The sequence below is a fragment of the Loxodonta africana genome, chromosome 25, assembly GCF_030014295.1.
Source record: "Loxodonta africana isolate mLoxAfr1 chromosome 25, mLoxAfr1.hap2, whole genome shotgun sequence".
NCBI lineage: Eukaryota > Metazoa > Chordata > Mammalia > Proboscidea > Elephantidae > Loxodonta > Loxodonta africana.
Genome location: NC_087366.1, coordinates 50,190,678 through 50,217,414, shown reverse-complemented (window position 1 = coordinate 50,217,414; position 26,737 = coordinate 50,190,678). Strand labels below are relative to the sequence as shown.

General features: G+C 40.7%; 1 protein-coding gene across 1 annotated transcript; it reads right to left on the bottom strand.

Moving 5' to 3' along the window:
• Nucleotides 1-333: 333 nt before the first annotated feature.
• On the bottom strand, nt 334-15,772 carry SDE2 (SDE2 telomere maintenance homolog). The gene is made up of 7 exons (XM_003410931.4): nt 15,653-15,772; nt 11,581-11,698; nt 10,481-10,592; nt 9,979-10,148; nt 9,087-9,201; nt 7,032-7,539; nt 334-4,875 (listed from the first exon to the last, which is right to left on the bottom strand). The coding sequence occupies exons 1-7, from the start codon at nt 15,770-15,772 to the stop codon at nt 4,654-4,656; spliced, it is 1,365 nt and encodes a 454-aa protein (XP_003410979.2). The 3' UTR covers nt 334-4,653.
• Nucleotides 15,773-26,737: the final 10,965 nt, after the last annotated feature.

The window sequence follows — 26,737 nt, the reverse complement described above, 5'->3', positions numbered from 1 at the left end:
TATTTGTCTACATTTCTAATTCCTTACAACTGTTCACTTCAAGATGCCTTTAATAGCTTAATTATCACGCTGTGCAAATTTTAGCTATGCCTTACAGCTCCATTCATAAAGGTAAACAGATACCTCAACTGTTTGCTGCCAAGGTCACCTAGCCACACACCAAGACTGAGACCAGGGATCCCAGACCACAACTCTCGCACCAGGTACAGCCTGTGCCCAGGGGCACGTACCATGTCCCTGTAGAAGAGACACCTCCACCCTGCGTGTGTGACACCTGAGCCCTCACAGAGCTTTCATTTTACACACTTTGGTGTGATCACTGCAGCAGCTGGAGGGGCAAGGAGCATGCTGAAAGCTCCAAGTTCCCTCACCTGGTTCAGCTTTGACCCAGACCTATACACACGGGTTGGGCGAAGACGGGTCCTTTTGCTGTGTTCTGGAGCTGTGCTATCCAGTACAGTAAGTAACCACAGCCACGGGGGGCTCCTGGGCACCTACGATGTGCCCTGTCCAGACTGAGAAGTGTGGTGAGTACAAAATACACACGATTCCAGAGACTTAGTAGCAAAAAAGGAATGTAAACCATCCCATTAATCATGTTCTAATACTGATTACAGGTTGAAATGGTATTTTATACATATTGGGCTAAATAAAACATGTTAAAATTAACTCTGCCTGTTACTTTGTATTTTTCAATGTGCTTCTGAGAAAATTTAAAATTACTCAAAGTCCTGTGATCACTTTTTCTTTTTATTATGGTAAAAACATACATGACAAAACATATACCAATTCGAGAATTTCTAAACGTATAATTCAGTGACACTGATTAGATTTTCCAGGTTGTGCAACCATCCTTGCCACCTGTGATCTCTTTGAACAGGATTTTGGTTTCTTAAACAGTTATTTACTGTCCAGTTTTGCCCAACACATTTCATCACACAGCTGTTTTCTGTTATAATGGTTCTTCTACACAAACAGAGAAGCCCGAATACCAGGAAGGGAATTGTGCCAGAGGCTCTCTTTCTTGCAGGAATACTTTTTGAAAATCAGATTATAAAAACAATAGCTAAATGAACGTCTGCTTTGTACTCTACATTCATACTTCAGGTAATCTCCCAGTGACTCTACCATTTTTCCCATTATTCTTTGTACAGCTGAATAGACTGATTCCAAGAGAGGTTAAATAATTTGTCCAGAGTCACGTAGCTAGTGAAGTGATATGAGCTGGATGTGAACAAGTTCACTCCCCAGAATTTGAGTTGTTGGCCACTGCACTAAAACGCTTCACTCGCCCCAGGATAAGAGCACTTACACACAAAATTGTGCATGTAATTTCATTTGTAGTTTTATAGACCACCCTACTGAGGCGTTAAGAACCCTTTAACTAGTGTTAGTGTGACTGTACATGTGTATCTATATGTGTGTATGTGCACGTATGTAAATGTGTGAATGAACAATTTCACCAAGTTAAAACTATCTTTTCACAGTTCAAAATATATGCATTTCTTCTAACTCATTATACTCATATACATATTTTAAATACAATAATAGAGGTTCTGCTTTTGGTATGGCTGAGCAGCTATTTTTGGACCAACCTTCCTGCAGTTAACTATAAGCCCTTGAAAAAATATAAAAAAACAACTAACTGAATACACTGGAGAGCTATCAGAAGCAGTCAGGATACTGGAGGGAGTTGACATTTGGAAGAAGGAACAGCACCCGGCAAGATCCCACCTTTTACAGAACACCATGCCAGGCAAAAAAAAAAAAAAGGACTTAAGGGATTATACAAAGGCTTAGCTATTTGTAACTGAAGTACCAAAAGGACAGGAGAGAAAAAACTGGGTAGGATAAATATCTAAAGAAATAATGGCTGAAATTTCCCAAAATTTGATTCATGGCATAAATTTAGAGATCAAAGAAGCTCAGCAAACCTCACGCAGGACTAAGACACAGAAAAACGTACCTAAGCACACCTGAAAACAGCCAAAGAAAAAAGACATGTTCTACAAAGGGAACAAAAATTTGAATTACCACTGACTTGTCATCAGAGACAATGGAGGCCAGAAGACAGTGAAACAAGATCTTGAAAGTGATGAAAAGAAAAAGAATTTGTCATGAGCAAAACTGTGCTATAAAAAATGCTAAGGGAAGCTCGGGCTGAATGGAAACGTTATCAGATAGAAACTCAGATCTTCATGAAGGAATGAAGAGCGTCAGAAACGGTAAATTTGTAGGTAAATATAGAAGATTTTGTCATAGTTATCTAGTGCTGCTATAACAAAAATACCACAAGTGGGTGGCTTTAACAAACAGAAATTTATTTTCTCAGTTTAGAAGGCAAAGTCCAAATTCAGGGGACCGGCTCTAGGGGAAGGCTTTCTCTCCCTGTCGCCAGGTCCTTGTTCCTTGGTGATCTTCATGTGGCATGGCACCTATCTTCTCCCATCTCTGCTTCCTCCCTTGCTTAATTTCTTCTATATCTCCCAATAGATTGACTTCAGACTCACCCTAACTGATACTGCCTCATTAACTTAACACAGAAACCCATTCCCAGATGGGATTATAACCACAGGTCCAGGAGTTAGGATGTGTAACACATATTTACGGAGGACACAATTCAACCCGTAACAGATTTATTTTTCCCTCTTAATTTCTTTAAAATACATATGTTTATAAGTCAAAGTAAAAATCATAACCTATTATGGGGCTTATAACATATACAGATTTAATATACATGACCAACAGAGCATAAAAGACAGGATGGTAAATGGACCTACCATATTTTTATGCAACTAACACATACCTTCTAAGTCTGTTTGCCAATTGCTCCCTCCCACCTTGAGGTATGTTTGCAAGCACGCTATGCTAATTTTTTTAAACAGCAACATGTAAAAAAAAATTGGTATGGTGATGCTAACGAAAATACCTCATGGGAGGGAGTGGTTATTTCCATAAAAATAGGGTATACAGTTGCAAGATTTCTACATTTTATGTGAAGTGGCACAACATTAACTCTAGGCAGACTGAAAAATTAAGAATGTATATTGTAATCCCGAGAATACTCACTAAAAAATTAGGCAAAGAACTAAAAAGCTGATAAATTAAGATGCAATTCTAAAATAATTAACTAATCCAAACAGAAAAGCAGTAAAGGGGTAGATCTAAAGCTGTCTCCATAATTACATTTAATGTTAATAGATGAAATATTAATTAAAAGGTAGAGATTGTCAGGAAAGATAAAAATACAAGACCCACGTATATGCTGTTTACAAGAGACTCACTTCAAATATAAAGTCACGTAAGTAGAAAGCAAATGAACAGAAAAAAGTATACTATGGAAACAGTAAGCACAAGAAGGCTAGAGTGGCTATATTAGTATAACAAAAAGTAGGCTTTGAGCTAAAAAGTATTATCACAGATAAAGAGGGACATTTCATAATAAAAAGGTCAAGTCATTACGAGGACATAATATAACCTAATAACAGAGCTTAAAAACATGAAGCAAAAACTGAGAGAATTAGAGAAGTGGACGATTCCATGATCATAACTGAAGATTTTAATACCCCTCTCTCAGCATCTGACAGAAATAAACAAAAAGCTTAGTGAAGAGAAGACCTGAACAACACTATCAACCACCTGCCCTAACTGACATTAAACACATTCTCCCAAGGACTCAGCATATATACTCCTTCCAAGTGTACGTGGTTCATTCGTCAAGATATATCATATACTGGGCCATAAAACAAGTCTCAATAAAATTAAAAGGACTGAAATCATCAAGAGAATTTCTGACCTCAATGGAATTAAAGTAGAAACCATTAACAAGAAACTTACGAAAAAACAAAACAAAAAATGTGTAAATTTGACAACATACCCCTAGATAACCTATGGGTCAAATAATTCACAAAGGAAATTAGGAAATATTTACAACTGAATAATGAAAAATTCAACATAGTAAAATGTTTTAAGATGCAGCTAAAGCCGTGCTTAACGGGAAGCTTATAGCTTATAAATATTTATATATTAGGGAAAAAAAAAGGTCTGAAATCAATGACCTAAGATTCTACCTTAAACTAAAGAAAAAGAAGAAAGTAGACACAAACTAAGATGATAAAAGCAACTAATGAAACAAAAAATAAACAATTGAAAAAATTAACAAAACCAAAAAAGCTGATTCTTTCAACAGATCAAAAAAACTGATAAACCCCTAGCTGGACTGATTAGGAAAGAAAGAGAACAGCAATGATCTGTGTCAGAGTGTAAAGGAGTTTATCACTACAGACCCTACAGACATTAAAAGGATAAGGGACTACTGGGAATAACTTTATGTTCATAAATTTGACAACTTAAATGAAACGGATCAATTTCTTGAAAATACAACTTACTTAATGACACAAGAGGAAACCAAAATTATAATTATAAATTATTAGAGAAATTCAATGTTATCAAAAACTTTCCCACACAGAAAACTTCAGACTCAGATGATTTCATAAATTAACTCTATAAATGTAATAATGAAAAAGGACAGTTAAAATTGAGTTATTAAAAAGTTAGCTTTTAATATCAACAGGAATAATGGCCGAGAGTCAATATTATGCAGGTTGTAAGTGCCAGACAGTATGAAGAAATAGGAAATCAATTCTATGAAATTCATTTCTTCTTCCCTTTCAAAGGTTTGGCAAATAAACCTGGGTCTATCTGCTCCCTCGACAGTCCCCTGACAGAGAAGAGCCGTGCTGCTCGTTCCTGCAGAGTGCCCCCACATTTCAGTCCCAGGGCCATCAGTTCGGACTTGAGTTGATCCAAACCCAGCAACTCCAATTGCGCAACAGAGCTGAAGGCTAGTAAATCTATAGTTCCCTGACCAATACCCTGGGGGGGAAAAAAAAAGAAAATAATTAGAACATTATTTCTTCCAATGAATGTTGCTAGGTGCCATCAAGTCAGTTCCAACTCAAAGCGACCCTACATACAACAGAACGAAACACTGCCCAGTTCTGTGCCATCCTCACAACCATTGCTACGTTTGAGCTCATTGTTGTAACCACTGTGTCAATCCATCTTGTAGACTTTAACTGTTACCTACATTATATTTTTTAAGGATTTTTCATATAATGTGCCATATCTTGCTTCTGAATTTTAATAATCAACTGCTACTGCACATGCCTTCTCAACATACGTAATTAATAAACACTAATTTTTCATCTATGTATTTATAAACAAGCAATCAGAACAGTAACAGAACTATAGGATTCCTGAACAAGAGTCTTAACGACTCTTTTTCTTTTCCAGTAAAAATCCCGACACCAAGATATATTCGGCTTACCCCACACTAATGACCACAAAAAAGAGCAAGCATCCTAAAAAGCTTAATTTTAATAAGATCATCATGCCTATGAATCCATTAATTCTATAATCTTAATGCTTTCTATTCTACTCTGATAACTAAGGCTGATTGTCAGAGTTCCCGTTTATATAACCCAATAAATTCAAACGCTGCTCAACAGACTTGCAGCTGTTCTATCCACCAAGTACCTTTACAGACTTTGAGACAAAATTAAATATTTCTAATGATGGCTGCTCTGCAGACAATGAAAATGTTCACATCTAGTGTTTTCAAAAACTATATTCAAAGAAAGGAGCCCTAGTGGCACAGTGGTGAAGTGCTCAGCTGCTAACTGAAAGGTCGGCAGTTCGAACCCAGCAGCTATTCCTTGGGAGAAAGATGTATCAGTCTGCTTCGGTAAGGATTACACCCTTGGAAACCCTATGGGGCAGTTCTTCTCTGTCCTACAGGCTCACTATGAGTTGGAATTGACTCGATGGCAGTGGGTATATTCAAAGAACAAATAAATTTTCTCTCACAGGTCATTTTTAAATATTTAAAAGCTCTAAAGACATTCTTCCTTTCTATTTGCCACTTGTATTTAAAAAAAAAAAAAAGAGTCATTTTGTTAGACTTCATTATATTCATGGCCGACTCCTGATGACACCACTTAGGTCTTTGGCGCATTACACGGGGTTTTTATGAATACAGCAACTACTATTACAATACCAAGAATAAAACTTCTATGGCTAAAGGCTGAAATGTTAAAAGGAAAATCAGGTTTAATTCTACTTTTCCTGTATTCATTTTTCCAAGACCTTTGTCAGGGTAAAGCTCCTAATTTATAAGAGTACCATAAAAGTTACATGCTTACGGAGATGGTGTGAGAGAAATACAAGACCCTTTAGTCATCGAAAGTAGGGCAGTCCATCCTTTCTGCTTAGGTGCCGCGGAGAGGGGAGGTCATGGTTAAATGATAAGCTTTGTGTTTATCAAAAGAAACCAAGTAGTTCAGGTTTTATCTATTCTAAAAAGCAAACCATGAGCTTAAAAGAGTAAGCATTAACGTTTTTTTGCTGGAAGTCCGTCCGGTGAAGACGAGATATTTGGGGGAATGTAGGGACAATGAAAATGACTTTTTAAAAAGGCTGAGTGTTGTGCTTAAGATGTCATTACACACTAGAAAGGAGCGGCTCGTCTCCTATGGGAACGATTCACAACTGCTGACAATCATGGTTCAAACTACACTGCACATGGGAAGGAAAAACAGAATAACTACAAATTCAGTGACAGAAAAAAATGAGCCAATTCATCACATCTAGAACGCCGTCTACTGCAATACGTCCCCTTATCTTATGTATCATTAAGGAAGAAGAAAACAATGCCAATTAAGCTATAATATGAAATTGATATACATACAATTTCAGAGACGTTAAAATGTGAAAAACATGCTTCTTGGAATTGATGAAATATGGAAACAAGGACACCACCTAGTGGCAAAATGGTATAAATTCTGGGGCTAAAAAAAATAAAAAAATCTAAGGATTTTGCCAGGGACAAAGCAAGTTTGCCCATCATCTTCTAAGTATTAAATAACCCTTTCTACTAAACAGCTAACAGGAAAAAGCACATTTTCATTTCACTGATTTATTGTGGAGGTAAAATTGATTTGGCTCTAGACACTGACCCCAAAATTACTTACTGTGTTTCCTGACTGGCTCTCCTCCAGCTTGGCAGCGGGGGTGTTTTCCCCGTTTTGTTCAGGTGCTACCTTGGCAGCTCTTTCCCCATCAGTCATTTCTTTTGTCTCGTCTTCTCCGTTCAGTCCAGCCCCAGCTGCTTCCTTTTCTCTGGCTTCTTTACTCTCTGCCTCCTTGTCGTCCTGGGTCTCCTGGGTTTCTATGGCCATCTTCCTTACTGTCTGCTCCTCGGCCCAGGTCTCTTCTAGCTTAGCATGCCAGTCTTCACGTGTATCTTTACCAGAGCCAATCACCAGGTCCTTCTGTAGTTCTTCTGGTGATCCAGAGTCTGCACTCAATACTTGAGGTCTATGACAACCACTGGGATATTCGGCTGCCATCTCAACACCATCACTGCCATTTTTGGGAGACTGACAGCATGCTCCAGAAGTACTAGGTGCTTGGTCACTGTCATCGTCTGAGCTCTCAGAACTGGAACCCTCTGCACTTGGTAGTCCGTCCATGCCCAACCTAGCAGAGACAAAAAAAAAAGGCTTAATACCATTTATAGCATCTACTTAAAAAAAAAAAGAGTTGCAGTTTATGCAGGGAACACTGTCTGAATAAAAGTATCTGCTAGCTTGACATAGAGCATAAGTTTCAGAAAAAGATATTCTAGAAGTGGAATTAAGAGTAAAAAAAAAAAAAAAAAAATGCAGTGAGCCAAATCAACCATCCCAAACATCCAAGGAGGACCTCTTTTTCAAAGCTGTGAATCCCTTAAAAAAAACTGATTTTACTTACAGCTTTTTTTTTCCCCTACACTGCCTTAATTTCAACTGTTGGAAATAAGATAAAATAATAAACAGTTAAAAGAAACTCCCAAGATTTACTCATAATCACCCCAAACTGGAAACTACCTGGATGTCTATCAACTGGAGGAGGGATAAGCAAATTGCGGTCTATCTACACCCTGCAGTAATACTTGCCAGTCAAAGGAATGAACCACTGAGATTCGTAATACCCTGGATAAATCTCAAAAGCATTACGCTAAGAGAAAGAAGCCAGACACGAAAGGCCGTATGACATTCTGGAAAATACTAAACCATGGGAACAAAATCACGTCAGTGATCAGTGATGCTAGGGGTCAGAGGTGGTTTAACTGCAAAGGGGTACAAGGGACCTTTTCAGGGTGATGGGAATAGTCTGTATCTTGGCTGTGGTGGTAGTGACATGACTGTATATTACATACTTTCAAAACTCAAAGAATTGCTCAACTGAAGAAGATAAATTTTACCATATACCTCAAAAATATCTCAATAAACCTGACTTAAAAAAAAAAAAAACAGGAAATGCCATTACCTTTTCTCTCAGGAACAGTCCCCATTTCAGAAAGAACAATGAAACTCTATGTTGGACTTACGGAGTTACACGATCTTTGGTCAACAATTATCTTCCTATCTCCAAAGAGGAGGCCGACATGGAAGCAAGCTCCATGGGCATTTGTCACTTTCTAGAACTTGGCTCAACTCAAGTGAGCTGGCAACCAGAGGACCAACTGGGAAGGGCAGGAGAACTACTGGAACATGGGTAAGAAAAAGTGAGTACTGTTGTGGTTTTCATCCTCAAGTGCTAAACAGACTTGAGAACAGAGGAAATAACCAGGTGAACAGAAGGCTGGCAAAGTGAGCCAAGACCTCAACGATGACTGCGGAAAAACCCCAGAGAAAACAGAACAAACAGAAAGAATGGCCCTGGCCTCCACCTGGAATTTTTGAAAGCTAACTCTTTCAACACCAAAAAGTAATTCAAGTATAAAGAATTCATTTTTATGCGATGTCTCACCCTAAGGGGGAAAAATAAGTTCTTTAGATACTATTAATGGTATTTATAGCAAAAGCCATTACTAGTGTGTACAATGTGACAATCACTGAAACCTGAAGACTGCAGCCTCCTGGAAAATTTCTGAGCCCCCATCAAACACTACTTAAAAATGTGTTTGTAACAGACAGACAAGAAGGATACAGATCATCTCAGTCATCAAACATCAATTTGGAATGACAATGAAACAAACCCACCAAAAGCATTTTCTTTTTTCGGCGCTGGCTCCTCTGCTCGTCTTTGATTTATTAGGCCGTTTCCTATTCTCACTGACTTCTGCTGATACCATCTTGCTGGAGGCAGCCTGCATACCTAACCAGAAATTTAAACAACTCAGTTTCCACTATAAGGACTAAGTTTAATTTAAGAAACTATAAATAGTCCAGATTACAAAAAAGAGCTGCAAAGGAATAAAACGGCTACAGATTTAAATTTATCAGAATCTTATATGGTTAAAATGAGACTGATCTCAAATGTGCACAGATTTAAAATAATAAGGATTCTGGTTCTGGAATCAAATTTTTAAAGCAAACGATGATAGCACCCATGTCCAACTTGCAACCTTGAGGCTGACAGATTCAGACCGAGCCCTCACCAAACCTAATAATTCATCACCTTGTGCTAGTTATTTGCATATGTTTATCTTTCCTGTTATAAGCTTTTTGATGGAAAAGATTCCTTCTTATTCAATTGTACCCACAAAAGCTCTAGCCTAATGCTTTGGATGCTAAAAATATAAAAGTTAATGAGCATCGGTCCCATTAAAAACCACTAAAAGGTTGACCTAACACCGGAAGCCATCATGCTGAGGTCTGGACACCTCCTGAAGACTTAGCTTATCCCCAGGAAGCACGACAAGCCTTCTTACCTGGGTCCACAGGCCCATGGAATTCCGGGGTTAAGGATGCCAAATGTTCTGGGGGTGTGCAGTTCATTTTTGAGGGGAGAGGTTCACCTGATTCAAAGACCTCAAAGAGGTCTGTGATTCATGAAAGCTTAAGAACTGCTCTCTGTGTGCCGTGTGGAAGGGTCTGGAACAGCCAGCTTCAGGGGTGCCTGCTGACCACACTGATGAATGCTCACTCTCACCTTTGAGGACGGAATCCTCCAGACGCTCGGCCATCTCATGGCACTGCTGCTGGTAGTCGGGGCTGGAGAAGCAGTGCTTGGGTTCTGCGAGCTTCCGCTGCAGGCGCTCCAGGCGCTTCTGCTCCTTTTCAGCCTCGCGCTCGGCCTGTTGTTTTACCCACTCGGCCATTCTACAGGCGGGGAGGAAGAGGTGTAACTAAATGGATATATTATATACATGGTTTTATATACAGAACGCCTACCCCCAACCAAATCGAGGCACCTTTGCTCGTATTGTGACACTGCCTCAGAAAAGCGTGCCATGCTCACTGGCTACTGTAAGGGACTTACTGAAAACCCAACGGTAATTATTAAATTATGGAAAAGGTTCAATCTAACAGCAATAAATTAGAACATGCACATTTAACATTTCCATTTCAGATATGCATAGCTTGTATATAATCATTATTGACAGGAAAGTATGTTTCTTTTTTCAAAAAAATAAAAAAGGAGAGTATTTTACGCTTTTTCATGATTGACATCTCGCAGTCTCCTGCCACTGAGATCCCGGCAAGCCTCTCGATTGGTTGTCTTCTCAATCTGAGCACCAAGCGCTCGGAGCATGGACCCAAAACCTGAGCAAATGTATTTGGAGGATACAGGTTGAAACATGTTCAAGGACAGATAAAAGCTGAATTTATGAAAATAGTATTATATCACAGGGTTAAAGGTAAATTCTATTTCTTTCTTGCTTTTTTTAAAAGGAGATGGACCTCGAAGTTCTAACCTAGGAAGCAAAGCCAACAGGATCGACAAACTTGATTCAATCTAATGCCTTTTGCCCTTCATTTTACCTTTCTGAAATAGTGTACCTGCACAGAGCTTTACCAGGGCTAGCGATCCCAGGATTCCCGTTAATAACTTGAAAAATGATATGGTGAGATTTTGCAATGAGCTAAAAGGAAAGGCAATTTCAAGCTGTCACTGGCTGATACGGCATGCTGCATTCTTACTGATCATTTCAAACAGCAGGATGGTTACAGTCTGACACATCAGCTCTCTGAAAACCCAACCAAATCACTGCAGATCCGGAAAGCGCTTGGGGATGATACGTTAGGGTGTCAGGAGAAATAGAAAGAACTGTTCGCATTCTATGTTCACGCTTTTAGTTCCTTTTCTCTTACTAGATGAATAACACAACCAGGACCTTAATCTACCCCCACCTGTCAACAACTGTATCTCCTAAGGTGACTGTAGAGCTCCTTTGGAACTATAATAACTAAACAAAGTCTTGATAAAAGCTGAGGGAGGTTTAACGGTTTTAAACTCTTCCTTTAGCGAACCAGACAGAATACTGGTCACCTCTCTTCGTTTAAGCTTTCCCAAAGTTTGAGAGCCTGGGCTGCCCAGGAACTATCTGACTGGAAAGGGTAGAAATTGTATCAGACAGTATTTCTTCCCCGCAAATAAAAGGGGAAATATTCAATATAAGGTAAGTAAATAAAGGATTTCACAGGGCGAAACAAGGCTGGCATACTACAGAGACAGGGAATTTGCTAATTTAATAACTCCGGCTAGAGTTCACAGACATGTTACAACTAGGCAGTCAGCATTCATTCCTACCTCCTTTTCCACCACGGAGCCTGGGCTCCAGGCTATAAATGGCTCCATGCTGCACGGCGTCACTGGTGCTAACGAGGGCTCCGTTGCATTTCACAAAGAAGTATTCCACCGGCACATCCTGGGGACAAGTTTGATTTTTTTAACACTTTTAATGAGACAATACAAGTTTCTTGTAGGAAAGGACCTAGTTTATCTTTTTATTATCACCAGTTATAAGCAGATAATATGTACTTAATCAGTATTTGTTGCATTGAAAATAAAAACTGCTAAAAGAAAAGTCATTTCATATGAAGGGTTCTGGGAACAATTTTTTCCTAATATTATCTAATCAGGACAAACCAAAGAACCTTCAGTTCTTTTGGGTGAAAGTAAAAACTGCTTCCTTCTTCTTCTCTAGTAGGAAATCTCAGTTGAGGTTGAAAATTGTACAGGGCTCAGATCCACAAACTCTGGGGGTCCCATTTTCTCCGACTTTTTCAAACAGGTAAAATCAAGTTGTACATCAAGAGTGGTCCTCAAGTTTAAAGCTGACAATATACATCCTGACACGTGTAGGTAGAGGATAAGAATGGGGGGAAGGGAGGAGACAAGGGCAGGGTTTTTAACACACCTATATAAACCCTATAGGGTCGCTATGAGTCGGAATCAACTTGATGGCACTGGTTTTTTTAATATAAACTTTGGAGCCCTGGCGGCACAGTGGCTAAGAGTTTGGCTGCTAACCAAAAGGCTGGCAGTTTGAATCCACCAGCCGCTCCCTGGAAACCCTACGGGGCAGTTCTAGTCTGTCCTATCGGGTCGCTATGAATCAGAATTGACTCAATGGCAACAGAGTTTTATATAAACTTTAATATTTTTAGGACCAGCTGGCAACCAGTGCTTGTCTCTTCTGCTACCTTTCCCACGTTTACAACCAATCACTGCAGAAGCTCAAGAACCCCCAAACCTCCTATGTATAGTATTTCAGAAATTCTCAGATCAAGTGACAAAAAGAAAAAATAAATACCGTAAGTCTTTCTAAACAAGTTTCTGTTGCTGTGAAATAAGTCAACAGGGGAGAATTTTTCAAAGTTACAAGGAACCCAGGAGATATACAATTTGATCTACAAAATCAAGAGCAAAGAGATAGACACACCAACAGGAAAGGAAAAACGCATTATTGGTATCTTCCTGAAGGGAAACTATGAACGATTAGTCCTGAACCACACCACACAACTATTTCAAATGGAAATCATTCACTCATTCACTACACAAATACTAATTAAGTGCCTGCTATTATTGCCAGATACTAGCCAGGATTGCTATAAGTCAGAATCAACTCTGCGACAACAGGTTAGGTTAGGTTATGCCAGGTTTAGAAGCCCTGTTGCCACGATGGTTAAATGTTCAGCTGCTAACCAAAAGGTTGGCAGTTCAAATCCACCAGCCACTCCTTGGAAACCCTATGGGACAGTTCTACCCTGTTCTATAGGGCTACTATGACTTGGAATTGACTTGATGACCCCAGGTTATGTCAGGTTTAAAGAATCCTGGTGGCACAGTGCTTAAGTGCTTGGCTGCTAAGCAACCCGTTGGCCACTCCGGCAAGAGAAAGATGTGGCAGCCTGCTTCCGTAAAGATTACAGCCTTGGAATCTCTATGGGGCAGTTCTACTCTGTCCTACAGGGTCACTACGAGTCCGAATCAGCTTGATGGCAACAAGCTTTTTTTTTGCTGGCTAGCATTCTTGTGAATTAATAGTCACAAATAAGAAAAAAGAAACCTTAGTGGTGTAGTAGTTAAGAGCTACAGCTGCTAACCAAAAGGTTGGCAGTTCGAATCCACTAGGTACTCCTTGGAAACCCTATGAGGCAGTTCTACTCTATCCTATAGAGTCGATATGAGTTGGGATCAACTTGACGGCAGTGGGTTTGAGTAGGCAAAAAAAAAGGCGGAAAAAAATTTAGAGTCAATTTAACCATTTGTGAATTATAAAGCACTTCGAGCACAAAGTATGATGTGTGTCTCAGCCCAACTGACCTAAGGCCACAAGAGACAAGCGTGTAGTCCACCAAAGTCAAGTTTATTGACTCGCTGCACCAGAGGAATCATGGGGTATCTCACGAACAAAAGAAAAGACAGAGTTATAGGATTTGGGGCAAGAATGGAGTTTAGGTGAAATGTAAATGAAGCAATGTGTTAGGATCAAAATAAAGCAGAGCCATGTGTAAAAGAGGCAACACTGGGTCTAGAGACTGCGAGTGGATCCAGGCTCCTGTCTCCTTGGAAAGTACAGTTATGTGTGGAACAGCTATGTTCAGACATCCCTCATCTGAAGCTCTGCACCTGGGTTCGAAATCACAAGTGCTTCTCTGTATCAAAGTGACTTAGCTTCTCAAAACAAGAGTAGGATGGCTCATTCTTACTGCAATGATTTCAAATAGCAAAGTTTCTTATAGTCTAGGATTTTAAGTCCAAGGTTTTTCAGCGAGTTAAGAAAGCAGGGGACTCTCAAGGTCATTATGACATTTCACCACTACACTGTGTCCTTGGGAGAAATACTGTTTCCTATTAACTAAGCAGCTGGCTTTATCTGTGTCAGCTGTATCAGTCTGATGAACAGCAGGGCAGATTTTTACTTTCCCAGGGGGAGTTAACCCCATCTTGATCATGTGTTAGAAGAGCTTTGTTCTAAAAAGCACAGTGTGTAAAAGCACTGTTTCTTCCAGTATCTCATCAAATGCTCTTTTATAAGCTTTACATTCCTATTCTTATCTGTTTGATCCTGTTTCTAAGATGCCTGACTGAATCCACTCATTTACGTTTCTTGCTTCTTATTTAAAAATTCTTATTACCAACATTTCTCATAACTAAGATACTATTTTTTTGGCCTCACTCTGGATCAACTGTCAGTAAGTTTGAAAACTGCACTCAGGAGAAAAGTTACTTTCAGAGATAGTAAACCCAGACCTTCTTGGAAAATATTTCCTCATTCAGATGGTCAAAAAAGTTCTGCTGACAGTCTTTAGATTGGATTGCAGTGTAGGAAGAAAAATGAGCAAGCTGAAAAACCACATTTGCAAGCACACATTGCTTCTTCATGGAACAAGTCCAAGTCTTTTAAAGATCTGGTTTACACTGTAGTATTAACATTTGTGAAGTTCATAAATAACAAGCAGAGGAAGTAGCCTGGAAAGTCTCGAAGAGGTGCGGTGATATAGAAACAACAGTACTAGATGAAGTACCCTTAAACCCATTGCATCTAGTCCATTCCGACTCACAGCGACCTTACAGGACAGAGAACTGCCCCTGAGGGTTTCCAAGGAACAGCTGGTGGATTCGAACTGCTGACCTTTTGGTTAGCAGCCGAACGCTTAACCACAGCGCCATCAAATCTTCACTAGATGAAGTACCAAATTTAAATTAGATTTAAGGAGACTACTGAATTCATTAGCTAACCGAACAGGGTAAATATCACAAATGGTAAAAGCTTGCTTACTTGAGGATCAAGTAAAACTACACGAGCAACTTTGGAAGTTCTTGATAGGTTTTTAAAAATACGTACGGACAAATGAGATCAAAAGATTAGTGAAAACAAATGACAGGCCCTAAGAATCTATGTCAACAGAACACAAGCATGAATCCTCGGCCCCGACCACATGAATTCGTTTCCCTCTCTCATCGCTCTTCAGCTGTCCTTCTCTAGGTTGAAGGTAACACAGCTGTGTGATTAGTAGGCAAAACGCACGTCACAGAACCACCTTATGAATGTAGGGCCACGAGTCTTAAAGGTCCTCTGGTACAACTGCCTCATTTACAGCTGAAGAAACTGAGACCCAAAATGCTTGTGCCTGAGGGCTGGACTAAGGGCTGCACCTGTAAGCGGGTTTTTCTCTCCTTTTATAGGGAGGCAAAACCACCACCACAAAACAAAAGCAAAGGAAAGCCTCAGTACCAGTTCAAAGCATCTTAAAACTAGGGATCCTCAGACACCGAAAACCCCAGAAAACAGACGCATCCCCGACAGGCCCTCTTCGCACCCAGTCCTGCCTCTCGCCCGCCTCTTTCCCCCTCCAGGAGCCGCGATCGTCACCTGATCTTGGCAGTAACGGTGGATAAAATCCCATACGGAGCACCGAGCCGAGGCACAGCGCACCGCCTTGCACCCGGAGCCGGGGCCGCGAATCCACACCAGCGCCGCAGACTCCGCCATCTCACCTAGTCCCAGAAGCTCCACAGCCCGAGACACCCGGCGCCACCACCAGTCTGGCGCGTTATGATGACGCAGCCCGTCTTCCAGAGCCCCGCCCCTCACGCCTTCCGCTCGTCCCGCCCCTCCCCTGGGGCCAGTCACGTGAGCCGGGCCGCCCGGCCGCGCTGGCGGGGGAGGGGAACAGGAAGGGCCTGGCGGAGGCTGATAAGACAGCAGAGCCGGAGGGCGAGGCGTTGCTAGGAGCAGTTGCTAGGGCGGGGCTCGAGGGACTCGCTATAAAAGTCTGGCCGGGGTTAGGTTTCGTGGCTTCTGGCTGTAAGCGATAAGGCTGTAACTAAGCACCACCCTGCGCCGCAGGCTTTGGCCCCCTTGCCTTACATCTGTGTAGTTATTTTTGGGTCGCGAGAATCGTGGCCTGAGAAAGCACTGCTCCCTGGGGTGTGAGGGGAGAAGCTGCAGTCCCTGAAGTGGTTTTTTTTGGGGGAGAGGCTGTTTCCTCTCCCTTGGGGAGCCCCTCCCCCGCTCCAGAAGCCCCACGGCGAGGGAAACGACCTCCTCCTCCGGAGATCTAACAACTGCCCCCCGCGCGTGGTTTTTTTTTTATTTTTTTCCATTTTTACCAAGCATTCTCTTCCAGAAACAGCTAACCTCCTAGTTTCTGCCAGCCACGCTCAGTTTATTCTTATTTCCGCCTGTTTGCCTCTGCGTAATTTCCACTTAGGCACTGTTTTCAAAATATTTCACGTCAAGTGGGCCCTTGTGAACGGCAGTGGCAGGAGTGACGTTTGTAGTAACGCTGCTGCGAGAAAGCCTACCGTAACTTTTATTCTGCACCATGGAAACACTGTACGGATCTGCATAATATAACTTTAAGGCTCAAGGAATCTGAAGGAGTCCGTTAATATTTAATACACTGAGATTATGGTATTGCTAAAATCTTGAACAAGTTAAAAGCCACTAGTGTGAAGATCTCGAAGATAGGGTTATCAGGAGGTAACTGTGCCTACTAAACACAAATGTATTGGCCCACAGAACCGCATTCTCTGCTGTTTAGATGCCTGGCAACTGGAAGTCACTGCTGAGGGGAAAGCAACAAAATTCAGAAACGTTTAACTGCAGGAGGTAAGAGCAAATCCAGAATTTCAAGGCCCGCGACGTTACAGATGCCAACTATTGTCTTTATTCCACATACACAGGAGGGAAAGAGAAAGGGCTTCCATGAGGATCTCAGTAGACAAAGAAAAGTTACAAAGAAAGCAAGGAAGATATGTTTTGCCTAGACAGCAGTGTCTTTCAAAGGGGTGTCATGCCCTGGGGTGGGTAGGTATGCACTAAGCAGTCCAAGATCTGGGAAGCTCTAGTACCTTCATAAACTTCTTCCAGCTCTCCATGTTCAGGCTTCCTGACTACTCAAGCTAAGGAGACTTCAGCCCTAAATTTCTTCTTTTTTTTAGTTTGCATAATATTTGTGCTTAAGTGCAATGCTTTGTATTCTGTAAGGATTAATTAGTCCTTTCTAACAAAGAAAGTCTACATGGGTGCTACTGACGTAGTATCTAGTCCTTCCCAAATCTCAAGTCTGAATGAAATTGTTCATTTTTTATTCCTCCGTGGCATTGAAATTCCTATTATTCTATTCAATCTCGAGTACTGAATAAAATTTTGTCATTGGAAATATGAAATGAGCAATTGTTATTAACTTTTTAAAGACACAAATTTCCCTGAGCAATGTACAATCAGTGTTTAAACCTTCACAATGAACATCTAGCACCGCAATGTACACAGCCATAAAAAGCCATTGCCATCGGGCAGATTCCGACTCAAAGCAACCCAGTAGGGCAGGGTAGAACTGCCCCACAGAGTTTCCAAGGAGCGCCTGTTGTATTTGAACTGCCGACATTTTGGTTAGCAGCCCTAGCTCTTAACCACTACACCACCGGGGTTTCCGGATGTACACAGAGTAGATGTTAAATATTGAATATTTGATGATTTATCCAGGTCTGAGGTCGAATTATTTCCAATTTACACCTGAGAAAAACCGTATTTTACACAAATACAATACATTCTATCATGAGGACACAGAGCTCAACTTGGATTAAAGACTATTAAATTTATTTAAATAATGGGGAAATTGAGGCATCTAAATTTTTTTTTTTTTTTAAAGAGTTAGAGTTATGGCTTAGAACCAAGTGCTCATCAATGGAAAAAATCCAGAAAGCCAGCTGACTAGCAGGGTTGCTGAGGCTATTGGTGGTTGGTGTCCAGTAGACGGTGCTATGTGACCAGGCAGGTCAGTGGTAATGGAAAAGAGCCAACGCTGCCATCTTCTCCACCTTGTGGTGCCCGGTAGTGAAGGGACAGGAAGGCACATGTACTTTGTAATAACTGAGTGGTGAGTGGGAGGGAGCCAGTTCCTCTACTATCGAAATCGTGTAGCTGTGCTCCTAGGTCTGGACTTGGTGTTCTTTCTAATAAGCCACATTGGCTTTCTTCCTGCCCACAGTCTCCAAAAGATCGACTCCAGATATACCTTGGTTTTTTGAGGCCTGGCTCAGCCACCAGGAGAAGAACAGCGTGAGAGCATCCTGAGGCAATGTGGGATAACTGCTCACTGCCAGGAAATGACAACACCAGACAGACAATGTTTGTGTGGCACCCCATGAGAGGGGCTCGATTTGAGCCAAAATGTCATGCTGGTCTGCAAGAACAGAAAGTACAGATGTACACTCTGGCAATTTCCATAAACAACAGCAAAGCTCCTAAACTAGTCGATTCACAGACTATAGCCATGTGCTTGTTATGGCTGATCCATATTTACAAGCACTTCAGGTTTTAGCCATGTTCACACTCACAGAAGAGGAAAGATGGTTGCTAAATGCCATCTTTATGACAAAAGACAATGGGACAGGCTGTCTGCTCCTGTGCCACAAACCCAAAACGGCCATAGCCTCCCAAATTGGCACGTGTTGCCTAATAGATGGCTTCAGCCCCAGGAACAATGGAGTCAGGTCCTAGGGTGGGAAAACAGCTTCTGGTAAAGAGCTGTGTAGTCCACACCAGGTGGTGGGTGGTGTGGCAGGTGGAGCCTGAAACAAGGACCCAAGATGTTTGGCTGCCAGGGGAGCCACAGCTCCGCCCTCCTTTCTTTATCGGGTGGAAGGAAATGGACACGTCAAGAATGAGGTGGAGTCGAGAGGTAGAAAATGCTTGTGTTTAGCAGGGATGCTGGGGAGGAGCATGAGAGAGTAGAAGAGGCTAGACTGGAGGTACAGAACAGAGATAGGAAGCCGAGGGCCAGGCAGTGCTGAATAAAGAAGCCCACCTCTTTATACTATCAGCAAAAAGACAGGATTTTCCTTCAGGGTGGACTTACATCGATGAGTTCCATCTCCTAATTATTCTAGATACAAGCTTGTTTGTATTATCATGACAACACTAGTTTTCAAAGGTTTATCGATTGTCATCATTCTGATTAACACCATCGCCAATAATGTTTCATTAAAAATTTTTAATTTCTGTCATGACTTAAAGGAGCCCCTGGTGGTGCAGTGGTTAAGCGCTGGGCTGCTAGCTGAAAGGTTGGAGATTCAAACCCACCAGCTGCTCCGCACTCCACGGGAGAAAGATGTGGCAGCTTCCTAAAGATTATAGATTTGGAAACCCTATTTTTTTTTTTTATGGGGCAGTTTTACTCTGCCGTACAGGGTGGCTATGAGTCAGAATTCACTCAACAGCAATGGGTCACGGTACAGCTCTGTCCAACCCATTGCCATCGAGTCAATTCTGGCAGCTCATAAACTTTCAAGTTCCCAATTCCAACTGATAATAACCCTATGGGACAGAGTCAAACTGCCCCATACAGTTTCCAAGGAGAGGCTGGTAGATTCGAACTGCCGGCTTTTGGTTAGCAGCCGAGATCTTAAGCACTGTGCCAGGGCTGTAAAGCATAGCTGGCACAGAGCCTGTCTTCCAGAAACTTAGTATCTCACCACTGAATTTTTTCTCAGCATTGGAATTTGATTTCTCTCCAGTCAATAAAAACCCATGCTCCTTTATGAATTCTGCATAGCCAAGCCTTTCAAAGGGGGATGCCCCTGCTGGAGAAGTGGCAGGTCCTTCCGGGCAATTTAATTATTTGGCATTAGTGTGTGTCCAGTAAGTGGAGTTATCTTTGATAAAGAAATAGCCCTCAATATTTTACTTAATTATAGCTTTGGCAATTGAAGAGGAAATGTTATTTGGTGAATAGAGACTGACTTATTGTCAGATTTTTTTACTCTCCAAAGAGATTTTTCTGAGTGAAAAGTGTTGTACCTTATCCGTTAAAAGGCCAGGGAATTATTAGACAACTGAATTAGAATTCTGGTTTGAATAAATTAACTAAATATATTTTACTAACTTGCCTCTCTAACATCTATCTGGAACACGTATTTTTTAAAAAGAACATTTTATTGTGTTTTCAGTGAAAGTTCACACAGCAAATTAGGTTCTCATTTGACAGTTTCTGTGTAAATTGTTACATTTTTCACAGTGTGTCAATATTCTGTTTAATCCCTTTTAGTTGTTCCATTTCCAGTACTCTAGTTTCTCTTCCCCCTTATCTTCTCATCTTTGCTTTAGAGTAACGTTGACCTTTTGGTCTCATGTATATGTTTTCTTTTTAATGGAACACCGTACTTATGGGTAATATCCTTTATTTTGTTTGCCAATCTGTTATTTCACTAAAAGGTGACCTTAGGGGATAGTTTCAGTTCGAGATTTAAAGTGTGTCTCAGGGTGATAGTTTCAGGGAGTCCTCTAGTCTCAACTGGTCCAGTAAGTCTGGACTTTTTAAGAATTTGAGTTCTGTTCTGCATTTTTCTCCCATTCTGTCAGGGTCCATCTGTCGTGGTCTTGATCAGAACAGTTGGTAGTGGTAGCTGGGCAACATCTAGTTATTCTGGCCTTGGAATAGATGAGACCGTGGCTCATGTAGGCTATTAGCCCCATAGACTAGTTTCTTCTCCGAGTCTTTGGTTTCCTTCTTTCTCTTTTTCTCCTGACAGATAGTAAAGTTGTATCTTAATGGCTGCTCACAAGCTTTCAAGTTCCCAAATGCTACTCAACTCGCTAGGATGCAGAACATGAACTTTGTGAACTATATTATGCCTGACTGGGTTGTCCCATGAGACTCAGGTCCTAAGCCTTCAAAACCAGAAAACCAGTCTTATAAGGTGTTTAGTTATGTCTGAGAAGGATCTGTAACTGTGTCCTCTATGACTACGTATGCATGCACACACACATCTATACATACACGTACATATAGATACTTCTGTCTGTGCACACACGTGTACACACCTGTACCTACCCATACACATATATGCCTATCCCGGAAAAAAAAACCGAGTGCCATCGAGTCTGTTCCGACTCATAGTGACCCTATAGGACAAAGTATAACTATACACACATACATATGTGTATATGCCTATACACACATACACATGTGACCATACAGTCTTTTTTGGTTGTTGTTGGTGTTGTTGCCAAATTATCTATATCATATTTTTAGCAAAAATATCCTTTTCTTTTGTGTGCTTCTTAGTGACATTGTTTTCTTTGGTCAAGCTGTGCTCATTACACCCACATTCAGTGCTACTTTTCCCATCGCCAAAAATAACAAGTATCTATGGTCTAGAGGGAAACCCTGGTGGCATAGTGGTTAAGTGCTACAGCTGCTAACCAAAGGGTGGGCAGTTCAAATCCACTAGGTGCTCCTTGGGAACTCTGTGGGGCAGTTCTACTCTGTCCTATAGGATCGCTATGAGTTGGAATCAACTCAGTGCCACTGGGTTTGGTTTGTTTTTTTTTTTATGATCTAGAGAGTGATTCTCCCTCCCTTCCCCCTACCCATTACTGGTAACCACCAATGAACATTGGCCTCAGTGTGTGTATCTATTCTTGTCTTCTTATAAGCGTGGGATCATACAATATTTGTCCTTAGGTGATTGAGTTATTTCATTCAGCATTATGTCTTCCAGATCCACCCGTGTTATAACGTTTCATGGACTCATGATTGTTCTTTATGGTTGCGTAGTATTTCCATTGTATGTATGTTCCGAATTTTGCATATCCATTCATCCGTTGAAGAGCGCTTAGGCTGTTTCCATTTTTTTTTGCTATTGTGAATAACGCTGCAGTGAACATAGGTGTGCATATGTCTGCCCATGTCACTTCTATTAGGTCTCTAGGGTATATACCTAGGAGTGGAATTGCTGGATCATAAGGTAGCTCTATTTCTAGTTTTTTGAGGAAGCACCATACCATTTTCCATATTGATTTTAGCATTTTATAATCCCACCAGCAATGGATAAGAGTTCCAATCTCTCCCCATCCTTGCCAACATTTGTTGTTATCTGTTTTTTTATCAGTGCCATTTTAGCCAGAGTGAGATGGAATTTCATTGTAGTTTTTTTCCTAAATTTTATTTAATTTGTTGTAGAGAATATACACAGCAAAACGTATACCAATTCAAAAGTTTCTACATGTACCATTTAGTGACATTGATTACATTCTTCAAATTGTGCAGCCGTTCTCACATTCCTTTTCTAAGTTGTTCCTTCCGCATTAACATAAACTCACTGCCCCCTAAGGTTCCTATGTGATCTTTTGAGTTGCTGTTGTCAGTTGGATCCCATATAGATAGTTCTTACAAGAGCATATGCTCAAGGCAGACCTTTTTTACTAGTTAAGTTAAACTATTGTTCGGTTTTAAGATGACTTCAGGGGATATTTTTGGTTTAAATTTTAAAGATTATCTCGGGGCAATAGTTTCAGGAGTTCATCCACCCTCCATGGCTCCAGAAAGCCTAGAGTCCATGAGAATTTGAAATTCTGTTCTGTATTTTCACTCTTTTGATCAAGATTCTTCTATGGTACCTTTGATCAAAACGTTCAGTAAAGGTAGCAGGGCACCATCCAGTTCTGGTCTCATGGCAAAGGAGGCAGTTGTTCATGAAGGCAATTAGCCACACATCCCATTTTTTCCTCCTTTTCCTGACTCTCCTTCTTCCTCTGTTGCTCCAGGTGAATAGAGACCAATTGTTGAGCCTTGGATGGCCGCCTGCAAGCTTTTAAGACCCCAGGCACTATCCAACCAACTAGGAGGTAGGACAGAAGCATTAAACACTTTTTTAACCAATAAACTGGAATGTCCCATAAAACCATGACCCTAAACCTGCAAAACCAAGGAACCAAATCCCGGGAGATGTTTGGCCATACATAAGCATCCTCAGCGGCTACTCTTTTCTTCTGGTCGTTGTTGTAAATATATCTGTCACAAAGCTGTTGCCAGTTCTACTTTTTACAGGTGTACAACTTATTGACAGTTGAGCAACGCTACTCTTAATCGATGCTATTTTTCTATCACCGTTAACCACCAGCCCCCTTCTGTCCCTGGAAACCACTAATAAACTTTGGTCGCTATACATTTGCCTTTTCTTGTCTTTTTGCATAAGTGAGGTCATACAATATTTTTCCTTTTGTGATTGGCTTATGTTGTTCAGGAAACCCAGGTGGCATAGTGGTTAAGTGTTACGGCTGCTAACCGAAAGGTCGGCAGTTCGAATCCACCAGGCGCTCCTTGGAAACTCTACGGGGCAGTTCTATTCAGTCCTATAGGGTCGCCATGAATCAGAATCGACTCGGCAGCAGTGGTTTTTTTTTTTTATATTGCTCAGCATATCTTCAAGTTCATTTGTACTGTAGAATGTGTCAAGAATTCATTTCCCCTCCTGGCTGAGTAGTATTCCATTGTATGTATGTACCACATTTTGTTTATCTGTTCATCTATCAATGGGCATTTAGGTTGTTTCCACCTTTTGGCTATTGCGAATACTGCTGCAATGAACATAGGTGTACAAGTCTTTGTTTGAGTCTCTGCTTTCAAGTCTTTTGGGTATATACCTAGGAGTGGAATTGCTGGGTCATATGGTAGTGCTATTTTTAATTTTTTGAGGGACCATCACACTGTTTTCCACAACAGCTATACCATTTTGCATTCCCACCAGCAATAAATAAGGGTTTCAATTTCCCCACATCCTCACCAACATGTGTTATTTTCTGTTTTTTTTTTTTTTTAATCTTACTCATCCTACTGGCAGGTAAATGGTATCTCATTGTGGTTTTGATTCACGTCTCTTTGATGGCTAATGACACTGAGCATCTTTTCATGTGTTTGGTGGCCATTTGAATGTCCTCTGGTGAAATGTCTATTCAAGTCCCTTGCCCAGTTTATGATTGGTTTGTCTTTTTGTTGTTAAGTTGTTGAAGTTTTATGTATATTTTGATTATTAGATTCTTGTTTCTGAAGATACGCTCCCAGTCAGTAGCTTGTCTTTTCACTTTTTGGTAAAGTCTTTTGATGAACAAATGTTTATAATTTTTACGAGGTCCTGTTTATTTTGTCTTTTGCTCTTTATTATTATATTAGAAAACCCATTGTTAAAAGCTAGGCCCAACAGCGTTGTCCCTGCTTGTTCTTCTAAGAATTTTATGGTTTTAGTTTGCACATTTAGGTCCTTAATCCATTTTGAATTGGTTTTTGTGTATGGTTGGAACACATTTTTTAAAAATAAAAACCTAGAAATAAGCCCAAAGGCCTCTAAGCAGCTACCGCCTGTGCATTTTTCTCATAGATCCCTAGGCTCTTCTTGTTTTAAAAAGTGTTCTAACAATTCTGATGATCTTCTTAATAGCCTACAGATAATTAGAAATAAGTTAATATGAAGTAAGGAGACAGTGAGGAAGAATGGAGAGCAAAATGGGGCTGCAAGAGGCTGGTGTGGGGACAAGAATGAAGCAATAGCTGCTGGCCACAGTGACAGAAAAAGACAAAGCAAACCAAACAACCCAGAGAAGGAACTCAAAATCACTGCCCTTGGGGAATATTTCACATTGAACCAAACAAACTGACACACCATCATCGACCCTAAAGGTATTCCTATACTACAGCAGAGTGAAATCATTGGTGATAACACAGAGAAGCCTGAATCCTAAAGGAAAGCTCAGCTGTGTTCAAGGCACCCAACCTAAGAAGACAAGGCAGCATAATACGTATTCTAGAAATACCTCTTGCCGTTCAGTCAATTCCAACTCATAGCGACCCTATAGGACAGAGTAGAACTGCCCCATAGGTTTCCCAAGGAGCAGCTGGTGGATTCAAACTGCTGATCTTTTAGTTAGCTGCCGTAGCACTTAACCACTACACCGCCAGGGTTACTCGTTGTAGAAACATTTCCACCAAAAAGGGTTAGAATTTTGAACGTTTCTGAATATGTGGGTTTAAACTCTAACAGTCAAGAAAACTCAGCTATCCAGAGCAGCATGTTTCGTCAAAGTTCCAGATAGTGAAAGTCTTGGCTGCATGTTTGGGCTGTCCCCCAAATACGTTTTATATTCTAATGTATTTCAAAGAAAGGGTGAGACAAACTGCTTTATGTGCAAATGAACTATTCAACACATAACTTGTCTTTTAATTACCCAGAGTTTTGGGAGACAGACAATCTGTGCCACTCTGCATAAGATAAGGATGGAGACGATACAAAAAATTATCTCATTTTCCATAAATTAGTAGAAGGCTTTCCTTTGAATATTTACTGAGAATCTACAATCTATGTAACCAGGCTGTATAAAGGATCCATTAAGGATGTGAAATGCATATTTATCCTATAGTCATTGTCAAAATCCCTTGGATATTGGTAGAAGAGTAATGAACAGTACGTGCTGCTATTAAAAACAAAACAAACCAGTTGCTGTTGGAGTCGATCCCAACTCATGGTGACCCCACGTGTGTCAGAGTAAAACTGCTCTCTGTAGAGTTTTCAGTGGCAGATTTTTCGGAAATAGATTGCCAGGCCTCGCTTCTGAGGCAGCTCTGGGTGGACTTGAACCTCCAACCTTTTAGTTAGTAGCCAAGCAAGTTAACTGTTCACATCACCCAGAGACTCCTGTGCTGCAATTAGGAGATGCAAAAAAAAAATCATATACAGTCTCCAGATGATATTAATATCAAATTAATGTGGTGTCCCCCAAAGTGTGTTCCATGAAACGCTTGGCCACCAACCATACACTGCTATAAAAGTATTTCTTTTTCAGATAAGATAAGTATCAGAACACTTCCATACCACATGCCCCCTTTTAGAGATTCATAAAGTGCACTAACATGATAGACTGAGAATAAAATCCATTCCCATCAACTTGATTCTGATTCATAAGGACTCTATAGGGCAGAGCAGAGCTACCCCCATAGGGCTTCCAGGGAGCAGCTGGTGGATTTGAACTGCCAGTCTTTTGGTTAGCAGCGGAGCTCTTAACCACTGTGCCACCACTGAAAAGCCCTGAGAAATTCTGTTCTCTTTGTTTAATCCAATATTTCACAATCTTATTTGACTATGGAACTTCAAGTTACACCTACTAGCATGCCCTAGGATTAGAGTTCAAAAAGGTTGAGGTATGGGTAACTCTGGGGTTTTTAATAAAAAAACCAGAGACTCTGATCATAAAGGCACTGCCTCTGCTTCCTCAGGGTATTGTGGAGCTCAGTCCATTTTAACTCATAAAAACAAACATTTTTTTTTTTTCTGCACACACCATCAAAATCCACCCCACCATATTTTTCTAGTCGTTACAACCAGTAGTAGTGAGCTAAGCCTTTGTTCTTTCAGCCTCTTGGAGGAGAAGGTAATAACTGCATACGACTACATTGCTTGCCCTCTCCATGCCCATGTGCAGAGTCAATAAACACAAAGGAATTTACTGTGTAAAGATGGAGCTCCATATCATAGTAGCTCACACTGAAGATTTAGATACCCGCAGTGTGAGTGGGTTGTTTAATTCAATTTAACAACCATTTATTTGGTTTTGGTTTTTTTAAGTGCAGGAAAAGGGAGGGGAACTAGAAAGAGAGATACCAAAATGAAAAAGGTGAGG